This window comes from Pygocentrus nattereri, chromosome 12, assembly GCF_015220715.1.
Source record: "Pygocentrus nattereri isolate fPygNat1 chromosome 12, fPygNat1.pri, whole genome shotgun sequence".
NCBI classification, from domain to species: domain Eukaryota; kingdom Metazoa; phylum Chordata; class Actinopteri; order Characiformes; family Serrasalmidae; genus Pygocentrus; species Pygocentrus nattereri.
Window position 1 is genome coordinate 30928673 of NC_051222.1, and position 16432 is coordinate 30945104.

Consider the following 16432-nt stretch of genomic DNA (forward strand, 5'->3'; position numbering starts at 1 on the left):
AGTTTTAGAATGGTTTAAATTATTTTTGATGCATAGACAATTCTCAGATTTAACATTTTTTTATGGCATCCCACAGGGTTCAGTTTTGGGGCCCTTGTGTTTTTCTTTGTGTTACCTCTCGGTGGTGTCACCAGGAAACAGAAATTTTCATAGCTTGACATGCAATTATACATTCTGATTCCTTCTGATGATTAAGACCAGCTGTGTGTCAGATATTTCTCAGCGGATGTCACAACTTACCAACGAAAAAAAACTGAAATACTGATCATTGGTACTAAAACTCAAAAATGCTTTATGAAAAGATCGGTTCTTTAGCTTTATATACCAAACCTGGGTGTGATCTCAGACTCTAAACTCTGTGTTGACCTGCTTTTAAACAGTCACGAAAGTAGCTTTTTGTCATTTGAGAAATATCATTAACTGGGCTAAGAAATTCCTAAGAAAACAACACATCTTACACAACTCGTACAAAATGCAGCAGCATCCTAACAAAAACAACACAGAGAGATCAGATTAATCCCATTTTAAAAGAACTGCACTGGCTGTCTGTATCCTTTGGGATAGATTTTAAAGTTCTATTGGTTTTAAGGCTCTAAATGACCATAAAGCACCGCTTATATCAGAGAGTGTCTGCCTGTTTATGTTCCAACACATGATCTTAGATCTGCAAAAACTGGCCTTCTGCAAACACCTTCCAAATATACAGAAAACAAGGAGAGACTCTTTTGGTTATTCTGCTTCTGAGCTGTGGAGCTCAATTCCACTGTTTATTAGACAGTCAAGCTCAGTGCTCACTTTTACGAAGCATCTAAAAACACATCTGTTTAACTTAGCACTTAATTAAAATTCTAGGTCTGTCTGGTGCTTCTTTGACTTGCTCTGTCATTGTCTCGTCTATTACTGTAAAAATGTATCACCTGGCTGGAAAGCACTTTGAGCTGACATCAGTATGGAAAGTGCTCTATTAATAAAGGTATCATCATTTTCTTCTTATTATTGTTATTATTCAATGTGATGAGTAACCCTGCTTAACCTGTGATATCTGCTCCTCACCTGCTCCTCGTGTCCAGCCAGTTTTGACCTGTATTTCGTATTTGTAGAGTCCGTCTTTTCCGCACAGCGGAACCACAGATGTTCGTCTCAGGTCCATCTGATCCAGCTTCCTCAGCACAGCGGCCGCTACGGCGTAACACAGCAAACAGACCACGCACACCAACACGACCACCAGACTGCGGCTCGGAGATGCGTCCTGACACACACACACACACACACACACACACACACACACACACACACACACACACACACACACACACACACAGGGAAGTTTAGAGAGACAAGTGTACACAAACACAAAGTGTCATGAAAAAGTATTTTCCCCCCTCTTAATGTTCTGTTACTGGATATTTGTCGCAGTGAATGTTTTATATATTCAAACAAAATGGAATATTAGACAAAGAGAAGACAAACACAAAGAGTCAAATGCCTTTTTAGTTACTCAAGCAGTAAATTAACCAAATTTAATGGATAATGAGATTCGGTGGACTGAACACAGACACCCCTGTTAATTTTAACACTCATTCAAACTGAAGTACATCATTAAAGTGATGGAGTTTTTTACAAGCACACTATGATTAAAAGAAAATCCCAAAGAGACGAGGACGAAAAGCTGTTTGAAACATCAGTCCGGAAAGGGCAAAACAAGTTTCCAAGACATCACAGAACATCAATGAGAGAGACAGAGGTTGGGTGCCTGGTGCCGTAACTCAACAGTATGTCAACACCATCAGAAGTGCATTTATTAATGCAGTATTATATTTTATGCGGTTTTGAAGTGGCTTCTGAAACCCTGGCAAATCTTCCTAGGAGTAGCCGACTTGCCAGTTTTTCCCCCAAGAGTACTTTGGAATTCTCCAAAGATTCCAGAAGAGCATCCAGGCTTCTCTAGTCTCAGCTAAGGTCAGCATTGATTCCACAGTCTTCTTCTTCTTCTTCTTTCGGCTGCTCCCTTTAGGGGTCGCCACAGCGGATCATCTGCCTCCATCTTGTTCTATCCACTGCCTCCTCTACTTTCACACCAACCATCTCCATGTCCACCTTCACTACATCCATAAACCTTCTCTGAGGTCCACCTCTTCTCCTTCTACCCAGCAGCTCCATCTCCAACATTCTTTGCCCAATATATCCACTGTTCCTCCTCAACACATGTCCAAACCATCTCAACCTGGCCTCTCTGGCTTTATCTCCAAACTGCTCCACCTTCACTGTCCCTCTGATCTGCTCATTTCTAATCTTGTCCAGCCTTGTCACTCCCAACGAAAATCTCAGCATCTTCATCTCCGCCACCTCCAGCTCAGCCTCCTGTCTTTTAGACAGAGCCACAGTCTCCAAACCAGACATCATAGCAGGACACACTACTGTCTTGTAAACCTTCCCTTTCACTCTTGCTGCTGTCCTTCTGTCACACATCAGCCCTGACACCCGTCTCCACCCACTCCATCCTGCCTACACCCTCTTCTTCACCTCTTTTCTACACTGTCCATTGCTCTGGATGGTTGACCCAAGATATTTGAAGTCATCCACCTTTACGACCTCTACTCCTTGCATCTTCACCTTTCCAGCGTTGATTCCACAGTAATAAAGGAAATGGACAAACCTGACTTTCACGGAAGAACAGCAAGGCAGAAAACACAAAACATAAAAGAAACACCGATGCTCGCCTCACATTTGCAAAACAGCACCTGTACAATTTGTAAGCCTTTTGGGATGATGTTCCATGGTCACCTGCTGTAAATACAGTTTGCTGCCCCTGGAACTTGCTATTCTTGACAGAACCATGAATTGTGTTCTGTGTGGGAGAATTCTTAAGGAGCGTGTCTGTTCTTCTGCACTGAAACATCATTACGCAGTAAGACACGATGCAAAGCAGAAAAGCAATTCCACATCTGAACGGCTTGAAACAAACAAAATGAATGTTTTGGACTCCAACAGAGATGCCATGGTAGGACCTCAGACGAGCAGTCCGTGCTCAAAACGTACCTAATATATCCGCATTAAAGCAATTCTGCCAAGAGGAGTGGGAGCAAATTGCTTTATAACAATTTGAGCACTGATACCAACTTATAGGAAATGTTGGCTGCATTGTTGTTGTTACCCAAAGAGGGCAATTACTCTTTGACATGGATGATTCACGTCTTTGCTCCCTAAGTAAATAAAACAACAATAATAATAATGATTAATAATACTACTACTACTAATAATAATTATTATTATTAATCATTCTAAAATGTGTTTTTCGTTGCATAAGATTCTCTAATATGACATTTTGTAAGATGTAAAAAAGTGTCATGGAGAAATTCAGGAAGGGGCAAATAGTTTTTCACAGCACTGTAAACACGTTTGTTTAGTAATCTGCTGTATTCATTCATTCAGGCACTGAATATTGATGAACCGACCTACTGCTTTTTTATCTGGAAATGAGGAAAAAAACCTTACTAATCTGTAAACTGCATTCTAGCTAATGCTAAAGGTTTATCCTTAAGGTTCTCAAGAACACAGCACATTAAGGAACCTCATAAAGCTAAACGCTGTTACGTTTTCGTTCAGAAATGTATCTGCTGTTCACTATTAACTGCACATTTACTGATTTGTTAAAATCAACTAAAACCCGTGACTCACATGGATGACGAAACTGACGGCGTTTGGGGGGACGAAGAGGCTGGCGGCGAAGGTGGTGAGGTGGCGCGTGCTGCAGACAGCCCGGCTCGCACTCGTCTGTGCCAGAGGAACGATTCCATCCGTCTGCCAGAGACGAGTCTGCTCGCTGAAATACTGACACAGAGCCGTAAACACGCTGACCTCCAACCGCACACGCAGCGGCCAGTCAGCGCTGCAGCCCCCCGACACGTTAATGAAGTGGTCCCGTGTGGTGTCATACACGCTGCAGAGACACAGAGCACAGAGAGAGAGAGCACGTGACAATCTGACTTCATAAAGTTCAACATAAATATCTACAAAGTCACATATTCATTAACAACACGTTTTAAAACGACAGTGAGGAGAAGGGGGCGTGGCCAAGCGTCGACTGCAGCACGGAGAAGCCGGCTGAGCTGAACCAGGGGGCTAAGTAGCTGATGAAGGTCATCTGTGCCTTGTTTCTGCCAGCCTACTTATAGTCATGTCTTCCCTCAGTAGGCGGCAGAGCCCAGAGGGAGAAGGCGACCTGGGATGGTGTGAGAGCTGAGTTGAGCAGAACCGAACCAAAGAAAGAAAGGACTGAAAAGTCCCAGTGAGCATCTTGTCTTGTCTGTGGGCTGAAAAGCCAAGTGGTTTTTGCTTTATGTCTAAATAATAAAAAGGCTCTCTGTCTCCAGCCCCGGCGTCTTCCCTCCACCCCATTTCATATCAGAAAACTAAGTGTAAAAATACATCTCTGTGCTAAAGTATTCATATAGAGTCTAAAAGCCTGAGACCTCACTGAAAATCTGTATTTTTTCATTTAATGCTGGAAATAAACAACAGAAAGTTTTAGAATCTTGGAAAAAAGTTAAAATAAAGAAGAAACATTTCAAACTGTGCAATATTTGTGGGTAACTATTCAAACTGAAGCAAATTTGTGAGATTGACTATGTTAAGGCCTTTGTACTAAAACAGTCAGACTTTATCTGATCTCTTCCAGTGATGCTTGTGTTCTGTTGACTCTCAGGTGGATTTGATCTACTGACCAGAGGCTTTTACACAAACTTATGGAGTCCTTGCCAGCTTGAGTTCCACACTGTCATTAAAGCAGAAGGACACACTTCACCAAATATGAAGAAATACTGAAATTCACATTAAAAGCTTAAAGATTCTACTTTTCACTGAAATTGTTAGGCTGATATCATTTGTTTGCAAAAAATACGTATTGAAATGTGCATTTCCACCAGAGGTCTCAGACGTCTGGACTCTGAAATCTACTGAAATCTACTGAACAACAAATTGTTATTGTTTACGCATTACTGTTATGCCCAGGGGCTCTATTACACAAATACTTTCACTGTAAAATCTTCTCAGCTTAGTGACAAAGACAACTTCAGTTAGGACTGAATTTCGGAGCTATTACAGAACAACAATTCATGATGTTATTTTAACACCAATGTATTACACAATTACAGAACCATCCAGACTAGTAATACAGCTCCAGGTAAGCACCACAAATGGCTTCAGAAGGTCCCTAAAGCTTAAGACTCATTAAGAAAGCAAAGATTTATGAATATGTATGATTATGCAAACTGCACACACCACCTTGCCTCACATTTTCCAAGCCCTGCCCCTTCCCCAACTTCTCTGAACACTGTGCTCTTACACTCAATCTCTCAAAACTAGTTAGTTGTTTATTTGAATTGCTAGAATACAATGACATGATAAGCTAAAATTAATGTGAATGTTCAATCCCATTTCCAAAAAAAATCATGTAAACCATATTTTTAAGGGAAAATAGTACAAAGACAGCATATCAAATGTTGAAACTGAGAAACTCTTCTTTTATCAGCACTCTGTAAGTGTTTGGGCACTGAGGAGACACTGCTGCAGTTTTGAAAGTGAAATGTTTTCCTATGCTGGTTTGATACAGGATTTCAGCTGCTCATCACTTCAGCGTCTAAATTGCTCTATTTTTTATTTAATATTGCACCAATTATTATCAGTGGTGACGGGTCTGGACTGCAGGCAGGTCAGTTTAGCACCGAACTCCTTTAATACGGAGCAATGCTGCTGTAAAACATGCAGAATGTGGTTTGACATTGTCTTGCTGAAATAATCAAGGCCTTCCCTGAAAAAGACGTCGTCTGAATTTCAGCACATGTTGCCCAAACCTGTGCATATCATTCAGCATTAATGGTGCCTTCACAGATGTGCAAGTCACCCATGCCATGTGCACTAATGCCCCCCTAAACCTGCTACCAATTGTTTTTCTTTCAGTCAAGAGAAAGCAGGTCTACAGGAAACCCAACCAGCCAATCAGTAAACCCACATAAAGAGCGCATAGAATCGGCTGATTAGTGTAGACAAAACTACACTTAACTAAACTGCCACAAACTCAATGTTCTCCTGATTGTGCTTCTCTTACAGTGGAGACAGGAAGAAGGTGTAGGGCTGGTGGTCTGGGCTCCCCCCCCTCGTCATGCTGAACGTGATGTGCTTCCTGTCTGTGCTGTTGTACTCATTGGCCCATTGAGAGGTGTACAGGTATGCTGTGATTGACGGGTCTGAGTCACGACCACCTGGAGAATCCACACACACACACACACACACACACACACACACACACACACACACACACAAAAGCATTTGACAAAGGTTGAGGTTAATACATAGCTAAAGCATCATCATCTACTCAGTATTTACTCCAAAGGTCAGAAACCCACTTAGAGACCACCCAACACAGGACTTCTAACAAGCAAGAGTGGTAGCCCACCAAAACTGTCCCCATCAGATGAACAGCACATAAAGCTTTCCTCTTTGAGAGAGAGAGGAGAAGATCGAGCTCCACTCTGGATTCAGATCTGAAAACATCCACAGGAGCTTCTGTAATTTTGGGTCATTCTACAGAAATGTCCATTTTTCTATCCATAGGTGTCACTGGTGTTACTGATCCTCGCTGGTGTTACACAGAAGAAAGGTGACATCAGAGACGTTTTTAATGAAAAATGCATTTTACAAAACGGCTGCTACAGAGAACCAAACCACAAGATCATGAATCATGAATCATGGAACATCCAATAAAATATGTAATTGAATCCAATTTGTATCCTATTATTATGTCAGAATAAAGTAAGTCACACCAATGGCTTCAGCTAAAAGCTTCATGAGCTAAATGAGAAAATTTCTGATAACTGAAACGTAAATAGGTAAAAGGAAGTCGAGTGATGTCATCAGTGTGATTTTTATTTCAAAATAAGAGACTGTTTGTTACGCAGTAACACCAGTGACACGACTCCTGGGGACTTTCATTATATATTTTACAGCATTTATTTATTTATTTTTATTATGTCATTTACATATATTTCATAGGCATATTGTAGTTAAAATGGTAGAAAAACAATTTTTTTTTCTTCAAAATATGGCCTCTGCCTTTACACATGAGTGTAAACTTCTGTGATGCTTGGAATCTCTGTGATTGATCTAAAGCGGTGGCTCAAGAAGGTGTCATTGTTGAAATAACTTCTTGTTGTAATTTAAAATATATATATATATAAAATTGTCACCCTAACATATTTTTAAGTATAATATACCTATAAATGCTAATGGACGCTTCTGTAGAATGACCCATTTTACTGAACTTTCAACTGTGAGCTTTTATTTTGAAAGGCAGCCTTCTAGATAGTGCTAAACAGTACAATACAGGCCTACAGTCCATTTTAAATTAGCCTAATAAAAAAATGCTCTTCTCTATGGCTGCGAAAACACTAACTACATTAGTGGACAGACGATAGGTCCAGGGAGGACAATACGCTTTGTGTGGTGCAGTTTTAGACCAGCCAATTACTGCCTTATTAGCGCTCTACATTTGTGAATTAGAAGAGGCAGAAATTGCTGTTGGCTCATGATTTAATAATACAGGATCCATCTGAGAAGAACGTACACCAAATATATCAAATATCACGGGCTACACAAAAAATGATCGTCTATTATTTTGCTTTGTTTGTAACATTCTGTGAGTGATTTGTGGAATATATTACACTGTTTTTGCAGGTGTTCTAGACATATATGCAAGACTATAAACTTTATATATAATTTATATAATTATAAAGGGCTTACAAGGTCTTAAAATCCAGACCTCTAATCCATTTTCCATCTCTAGATTGTGCAATCACTGGTAGGTATGAAACCAGGTGGTCAAACAGTAACTTCTACAAGTCAGTTAACTAGTAGTGATGGCAAAATACAGAACCAGAAGTGAGACTGAGCTAGTTAAAGTGCTGCCGCTAGTGGACGTGGAACATGCTTGACAATTAGTATACAGACAGACCCCTAATGGACGCACGGTAACCTCACCTTCCACCGTGGTGAAGTTGAGTTGGATGTAGACTCCAGCTTGTCGGTTGATGTTCCCCGTGCTGACCCTGATGATCACTGAGCTGCAGCGGCTGACGTTTACCGCCCCGGCTGGCTGTAGCACCTGTCCGGCTCCGTCTCCGTCCAGCTCCTCTGCTGTGACATTGTTAATGGCGACTGTGATGGCCTGGCTCTCGTCCAGGTCGGTGATGGGGATCTGTGTGCCGTTGATGGTGCGGAACTCCATGGACGCCACCTCCGTGGACACAGTGTAGTTGGGCACGTAGTTGAAGGGGAAGGGGTTCGGCTCCACCTGGAAGCAAGAGCAGACGCTTCTTAGGCACTTTTAAGATTCAGAGATTGAGAGAAGTATTTGAACATGTCTATGTGAAAAACTGTGAATTAAAAATACATATGTAACATTTGTTTATTGCACGCAGGAGATAAACACCTGATCATTTCATTGATTTAGTAATTTAGTACGATTAAGACATATGTCTAAATGAATATAAACGTTTTTAATACAACCCCAATTCCAAAGAAAGTTGGGACGTTGTGTAAAACAAATAAAAACAGAATATGATGATTTGCAAATCCTTTTCAACCTATATTCAATTGAATACACTACAAAGACAAGATATTTCATGTTCAAACGGATAAACTTTATTGTTTTTTGCAAATATTCACTCATTTTGAATTTGATGCCTGCAACATGTTCCTAAGAAGTTGGGACAGGGGCGTGTTTACCACTGAGTTACATCACCTTTCCTTTTAACAACACTCAATAAGTGTTTGGGAACTGAGGACACTAATTGTTGAAGCTTTGTAGGTGGAATTCGTTTCCATTCTTGCTTGATGTACAGCTTCAGCTGCTCAACTGTCCGGGGTCTCTGTTGTCGTATTTTGAGCTTCATAATGCGCCACACAGGTGGTTGGTTAGTGTAGTGGGTAACACCTCTGCCTTCTACGCTGTAGACTGGTGTTCAATCCCTGACCAGGGCAAGCACACTACACTATACCAATAAGGGTCCTTGGACAAGACTCCTAACACCACCTTGGCCTCCCTGTGTAAAATGATCAAATTGTAAGTCGCTCTGGATAAGAGCGTCAGCCAAATGCTGTAAATGTAAAAATGTAAACATTTTCAATGGGAGACGGTCTGGACTGCAGGCAGGACAGTCTAGTACCCACACTCTTTTATTATGAAGCCACGCTGTTGTAACACGTGCAGAATGTGGCTTGGCATCGTCTTGCTGAAATAAGCAGGACGTCCCTGAAAAAGACGTTGCTTGGATGGCAGCAGATGTTGCTCCAAAACCTGTATGTACCTTTCAGCATCAATGGTGTCTTCACAGATGTGCAGGTTACCCCTGCCATGGTCACTAACACACCCCCACACCATCAGAGATGCTGGCTTTTGAACTTTGCGCTGAAAACAATCCGGACAGTCCTTTTCCTCTTTGGCCCGGAGGACACGACGTCCATGATTTCCAAAAACAGTTTGAAATGTGGACGCGTCAGACCACAGGACACTTTTCCACTCTGTGTCAGTCCATCTCAGATGAGCTCGGCCCAGAGAAGCCGGCAGCGTTTCTGGGTGGTGTTGATATGTGGCTTCGCTTTGCATGGCAGAGTTTTAACTTGCACTTGTAGATGAAGTGACGAACTGTGTTCACTGACAGTGGTTTTCTGAAGTGTTCCTGAGCCCATGTGGGAATATCCGTTACAGAATGATGTCGGTTTTTAATGCAGTGCCGCCTGAGGGATCGAAGGTCACAGGCGTTCAGTGTTGGTTTTCTGCCTTGCCGCTTACTTGCAGAGATTTCTCCAGATTCTCTGAATCTTTTGATGATATTATGGACTGTAGATGATGAAATCCCTAAATTCCTTGCAGTTGCACGTTGAGAAACGTTGTTCTTAAACTGTTGGACTATTTGCTCACGCAGTTGTTCACAAAGTGGTGAACCTCGCCCCGTCCTCGCTTGTGAATGACTGAGCCTTTCAGGGATGCTCCCTTTACACCCAATCATGACACTCACCTGTTTCCAGTTAACCTGTTCACCTGTGGAATGTTCCAAACAGGTGTTTTTTGAGCATTCCTCAACTTTCCCAGTCTTTTGTTGCCCCTGTCCCAACTTCTTTGGAACGTGTTGCAGGCATCAAATTCAAAATGAGTGAATATTTGTAAAAAACAATAAAGTTTATCTGTTTGAACATTAAATATATTGTCTTTGTAGTGTATTCAATTGAATACAGGTTGAAAAGGATTTGCAAATTGGGGTTGTATTAATGTTGTATAATTTGTAATGTCATGTAACGTACTGTATGTAATCATGTGAAGTTTTTACTGTTTTGATGTTCATGTTGATCACAGGATGAGTAACTGCAGCTTTTTGCACAGTTAATGTTGATCCAAATAAACCAATTAAAAAATAAACAAACTGCCAGTTGACCTGTGGAATGGCAACTGGGAGGGTACAATTCAACACTGTACAAATCTGACATGTTTTAGATCAAACATATGGTGCAGTGCAAATTCAGAGATGATCCTTCATTTATTTGATTCTACCAAAACGTGAATTAAGTATAAAAAACTCATTTTGCAGTAGCAGGAATATATATATATATATATATATATGACAGAAACTTACACAAAAGCCTCAACAACTAAATATAGTACCAGTTTTTCCAGTGTTTGGTGTGTCCAATCTGCCTTCATTACAGCTTCCATTCTTTTTAGTTTTTCAAAGAAATATGAAGGGATATTTTTCATACCTCCAAAGTTCAGGCTTAGAGGTTTGTTGGATTTTCAGCTTCTCATGATCTAAGTAATTCCAAACACATTCTATTATGGTGAAGATTGGACTCTGGAGTGGTCAGTCCAGATTTCATTTTTCAGACAAACACTAAAATAAGATCAAATATCCTTGTAATTGGACAATCATGCCCATCCCTACCTGAAAGATCATTTGGACCACCCCCTCAGCTGCTCTGCCCAGGCTGGAGTTGAAGGCACGTGGGATGGAGAAGCGGCGGCACTCGGGAGTGTCACTGTGACCATAGCAGAGGAGGCTCTGGGGGTCTGCCCGTTTTCCTGCTGCAGCAATCTCGGCCCCCCGCAGGATCAGCGGCTCCTCGTTCAGAATGCGCGACAGCATCAGGATGCGCATCAGCTCCGACGATAGCGTGTAGGCTTTAGCGGCCACACGGAGGGGATGTGGCTGGTCATCCACTGGAGGTGGAGACTGTGGGAAAGGGGAGCCGCCGTCCTCGGACTCCTCTGGAGGAGAGGACACAGCCCGACTCACCTGGTGGATCAGATCACCTGGAGAAACAGTAGGCAAGATTAACGCAAATTCAATAGAGGCTTAGGCTTACATTCAAACTGACAAACCAATTATGAAGAAGGTATCAACTTTTTCTATATAGTAGTAGCAGAGCTCTTGCTTCCCTGCAAAACAGGCGTGTACCTTTAGCGCAAACATTGTATTATCACTCAGAAATCACTTTATACATTTATCAACAAACACACTGGTATTTATGTTATTGAAAACAATGATTCCAATTCACATATGATATTAATGTGACAGCATAGACTGGATTTAGCTGGATTTCATCCTGATCTTGCATAAAAACCTAGATTGTTTGTCCCGCTCCTGCTTACAACCTAATTGATTTCTCCAGGGCTGCTGGAACCACGGAGGTGAGCGGGCATTTGACCCACCACTCTTCAACTTGCTGGGGCCACGTCTCACCATTGCTTACATCATAAAGAAATTAAACTACATGGAGTGCTGACCAGCAGACATTAACAGAGAGAAAGTCCAACTCGCTGGCAGAAGCGATCGTTTCACTGCAGCTCACTGATCTGGCAAAAGTGCTTTTACTGAAATTCAGAAACTAATGCACAGTCACAGTTTATGTTACGACACTGTGTACATTTATTACATTTCATACTGCTACATTACTTAACTAAGATTGCCTTCAGATGGACCATGGCTGCTGTGGACCTACTGAACTTTTTCTTCAGTTCGCTAAACACTCCTCCCATATTCAGGGCTGCCCTGAAGGACTAATTCACAAGTGAATTAAACAGCAGAGCACATTTTCCTCAGTGCAGCAGAGCTATACTGCTTGCAGAATCTGCCTGTTTCAACAGTTTACTCTTCAGAGGCACTCCTATAGTTTATGCAGCTCGAGCTGCTGTACAATAAAATAATAATGAAGATGTGTCTGACCCTGGCTTTGTAACGCCGGGGAGCAAGTAGGCCGATGCATACACTGAGATAAGTGACTTTTATTGAGGGCAAGTCCAGGTTCGTATATTCAACACAAAGAGCACGAGAGTCAGACATAACCAAACCACAAAACAGACTAACAGTTCCAACAGAACATCCAACAAGCATACATGCATCAAACATATATCCAAACAAAGACCTGCAACCACACAGGGCTTAAATACATGAGGGTAAACAAGGGACAGGCGGAAACACACGTGGAGACAATCGGGGTGGAGTCACGAAACAAGGGGGCTGGACTAAACCAAAACAAAGAAAACACATGGAATAGACCAAAACACAACATGATGGACAGGACTGGGAGGGACCAATAGTGACAGGCTTATGGATCACAAAACATATTTTTGGCCAAGCATCAGCAACCTAACTGCTGACAGCTGTTTTTTTTGGGTTTTTTGGAAACAATAAATTTTGCCCCAACACTTTTGCCCCACCCATGTTTTTCTCCCACTCCCATTAAAGACACCAGTGAAAATGACTGCTGTAGGTCAGACTTGCCTTTCATCTGCTTTATTGTTGTGTTATTGGTTTTTATTAAGAGCTTGTTCTGCAGACATCCTGACTGTCTGAGGCCTTTGCTGTTTCTGTAGCTTATAAGAACACAATTCACAGGATTGTCTGTTTCTACACATTCTCTAATATGAATCAAATTAGGGTCTATGAGATTTGCAAATCATTGCATTCTGTTTTTATTTACATCTACTACACCACGCCCCAACTTTTATGGAATTGGGGTTGTAGTTGCTCGAATCATTGTTTTTCAGTGTGTGTGAACGTAGGTATCTGCACTAAACTCTTGAACTGAGATTAAATGCGTGCAATGAGTGTAAAATTCACCCATGATGTTGAGGATGTTATCCGCAATCTCTGTGGGAGTCACAGTGCCCTGTTTGGTGTCGGTCTGAAGGATCTCCAGCATCGACTCCAGTTTATCCAGAGTGCTGTTCTGACACTCCTCACACACAAACTCCCGGCTCACCGCCTACATACACACAGTTACACACATCAAAAATACATACAGACACTGCTGGAACAAAACCTTCAATCAAAAAAGTAAGAAAAAAAGATTTTATTCTTTTTGAACCATCTCCGCTGATCCTTTCATCATTACTTTTGACAGTGTAAAAGCTAACTGGTCATTTTAAAGTATGTAAAAATAGTTTTGCTCTGACAGCAACAATGTAAACTATGTTTTTTAGTAAAGAAAATGCTTTACGCAGAACCATGAACACTCAAAAAAAAAAAAAGCCTTGGTTCTCCAGATTGATGGAGAATGTGTTGTACATGGTTCTATAGAGCGCCTAAGGGGATTGTTAAGATGCTCGTAACAACCTAATAATCTAAGAACTCTTTTAGGTGCTATATAGAGCCCTTTTAAAAGGGTTCCACATAGACCCACATACAACATATTCTCCATCAATCTCAAGACCCATTTCATGATGCAAAAAACCATGCAAAGGGTTCATTGAGTGTTGATGGTTCTACATAGAACCACTTTCTTCACAAAAGAAACACTTGAAGAACCATCATTTTCTTAAGAGTGCGTATCGCTGCTGTCAGAAAAAAAACCTTGTACCTCCTAAATGGTTTTACAGGAGAAGGAAAAAACCTACTTTGCTTTTAATGTAAGTCAATGGAACCAAACATATTTTTGGCCCATTCATCATGAAAGTTCGACACCACATAAAAAAGGACAAAATACATTTTCAAATTTTCTATAATACATATGGCAGATATGTTCAGTGCATATAGATACTGTACCGTGCACTGTGCCAGAGCGGCAGAGGTTTGCTGGATGTCGCTGACTGTGTTCAGATCCAGTGATGTCAGAGCTCTGGTGATGTTTCCTCTCACGTTGACTCTGTATTGTCTCTCCAGCCTGTTCACACGCTCACGCCTACGCAGCATGCCCTGCTCATACTGCAAACACACACAGAAAAAAACGTAGACATTTAAGATACAGAACACAGAGAAAGACTGTAGATGCACCATCACCATCACATCTCTCCTGTGGTAACACCACACTACCTGCCACGTCTGATTCACCTGGAGAACAAACATACTAGTCACAAACTTGTCCACTAACTTTGTCCACTGGTTTACTGTGTAGTTCGATGGAGTTTAATGTAAACATTGTGTCTTACACACTTCTCAGAAAGTAGTGGAGAATCCTGTGATCAGACTTTTTTCTCATGTAATATATTTTGCTTTAGTTTTTAGATATACAAAAACAGTAATTACTCAATTACTCAAGATGTTTTCCAACAAATGACTTTTATACTCTTATTTGAGTAATTTCCTTTATTAATACCTTTACTTGTACTCATTAGTTATCTTAGACCCTGATCTATCCTTCAACGAACATATAACCAATATTACTAGAACAGCCTTCCTGCATCTCCGCAACATTGCTAAATTTAGAAATACAGGAAGCAGAGAAGTTAGTTCATGCATTCATTACTTCAAGGCTAGATTACTGTAATGCCCTGTTGTCCGGATGTCCCAGCAAACGCCTTAACAAGCTTCAGCTAGTCCAGAACGCTGCAGCCAGAGTCTCACAAGAATCAGAAAGTTTGACCATATTAGCCCAGTTTTATCAGCCCTGCACTGGTTCCCAGTTAAATTTCGCATTGATTATAAAATTCTGTTACTGAGCTATGAAGCTCTAAACAGACTCGGCCCTCAGTACCTGAGTGAGCTTCTCTCCCACTATGAACCATCACGCCTACTTAGATCACAAGGCGCTGGCTTACTACTGGTATCTAGAATTAATAAACCTACATCAGGGGGGAGAGCTTTCTCATACAAAGCCCCCCAGCTCTGGAATAATCTTCCTGTTAATGTTCGGGAATCAGACACAGCCTAAAAACCCACTTGTTTAGTCAAGCCTTTGGTAACTAGTTTTCCCTCTCAGACAAAAGGTGCAGATCTGGGGGTTCATGATCATACAGTATTATGGTAAACTGGGAGTGTTGGTGCTGTCGTACCACTTCACTCAGGTTTGCTGATGGTGGAGCCCTCATGTCTCTGTTACCGTCTTCCTCCCTGTTAGTAAAGGGATGTAATAACTAGACCTGCTGGAGTCTCTGCTGCTCTGTTAACACTGTAATCTGTGATCAGTCACTCATTACAGATCTAACTCTGTTTTTTTTCCTTTCTTTGCCGAGGTGAACAGCTGCCCATCTTGTGCGTCTGATGCTGTTGCTTCTTCCGCCATGATCAGGTCCCCGCTTCTCGCCAGCCTTCTGGACCGGCTTGATCACCACTGAGCTTTGTGCTGTACAACGCTGTGCAAACCTCACCCTCATGAACGGACCCTCCTGACGATGCTGCTGCTGCTACTGCTGCATAAAAACTAACCTAATTAACGGTTGTTCCACCTGTTTTCTATCCAGTGTTGACCAGAGGAGGATGGGTTCCCCTTTTGAGTCTTGGTTCCTCTCAAGGTTTCTTCCTCCTGCCTTTAAGGAGTTTTTCCTTGCCACTGCCCCCAATGATGACGGTCATGGGGTCTCAGACCCAGATTTTTCTCTAAAGCTGCTTTATGACAACACCTGCTGTAAAGAGCGCTACATAAATAAACTTTGCTTGCTGCCTAAGAAGTAATTTTCATTACTCCTTCCAGCCTTGGCTCTGTGAACAGACGGCTGCAGCACAGCTTTATCAGTTTTACAACAACACCCAAAAAAGATCCACATGTTCTATAGCCAGACAGTATATCTTAACTGATTCAGAACATGAACTAATGTTACGCATTAAACGAAAACATGGTTCTTTATAAAACCTTTTTCAGAAAGGTTCTACATAGAACCATCTACAGCACATTCTCCATCAATCTGAAGAACCCTTCCATGATGCAAAGAAGCGTTTAATCATGCAAGGGCTTCTTTGAGTGTTTATGGTTCTATATAGAACCATTCTCTTTACTAACGAACCCTTCATGAACTATTCTTTTTTAATATATACATATATTTCTATAGCCAGACAGACAGTATATCTTAACTGATATGTATTAGCAATAAGCATTAAACGAAAACATGGTTCTGCATAGAACCTTTTTGAAAAGGTTTCTATATAGCACCCAAAAGGGTTCTACTGTT

The 16432-nt window shown here is 41.4% G+C and overlaps 1 protein-coding gene across 3 annotated transcripts in view; it reads right to left on the reverse strand.

Moving 5' to 3' along the window:
- pkd1a (polycystic kidney disease 1a) overlaps window positions 1–16432 on the reverse strand; it is a 181800-nt gene that overhangs the window by 28110 nt on the left and 137258 nt on the right. For all 3 annotated transcript variants that reach the window (XM_017723917.2, XM_037543202.1, XM_017723916.2), the window contains 7 exons: window positions 14094–14252; window positions 13170–13314; window positions 10992–11359; window positions 8035–8347; window positions 6107–6269; window positions 3679–3940; window positions 1054–1249 (listed from right to left, as the gene is read on the reverse strand). In XM_017723917.2, coding sequence (XP_017579406.2) covers window positions 1054–1249; window positions 3679–3940; window positions 6107–6269; window positions 8035–8347; window positions 10992–11359; window positions 13170–13314; window positions 14094–14252 — 1606 coding nt within the window. The remainder of the gene's footprint in view (window positions 1–1053; window positions 1250–3678; window positions 3941–6106; window positions 6270–8034; window positions 8348–10991; window positions 11360–13169; window positions 13315–14093; window positions 14253–16432) is intronic.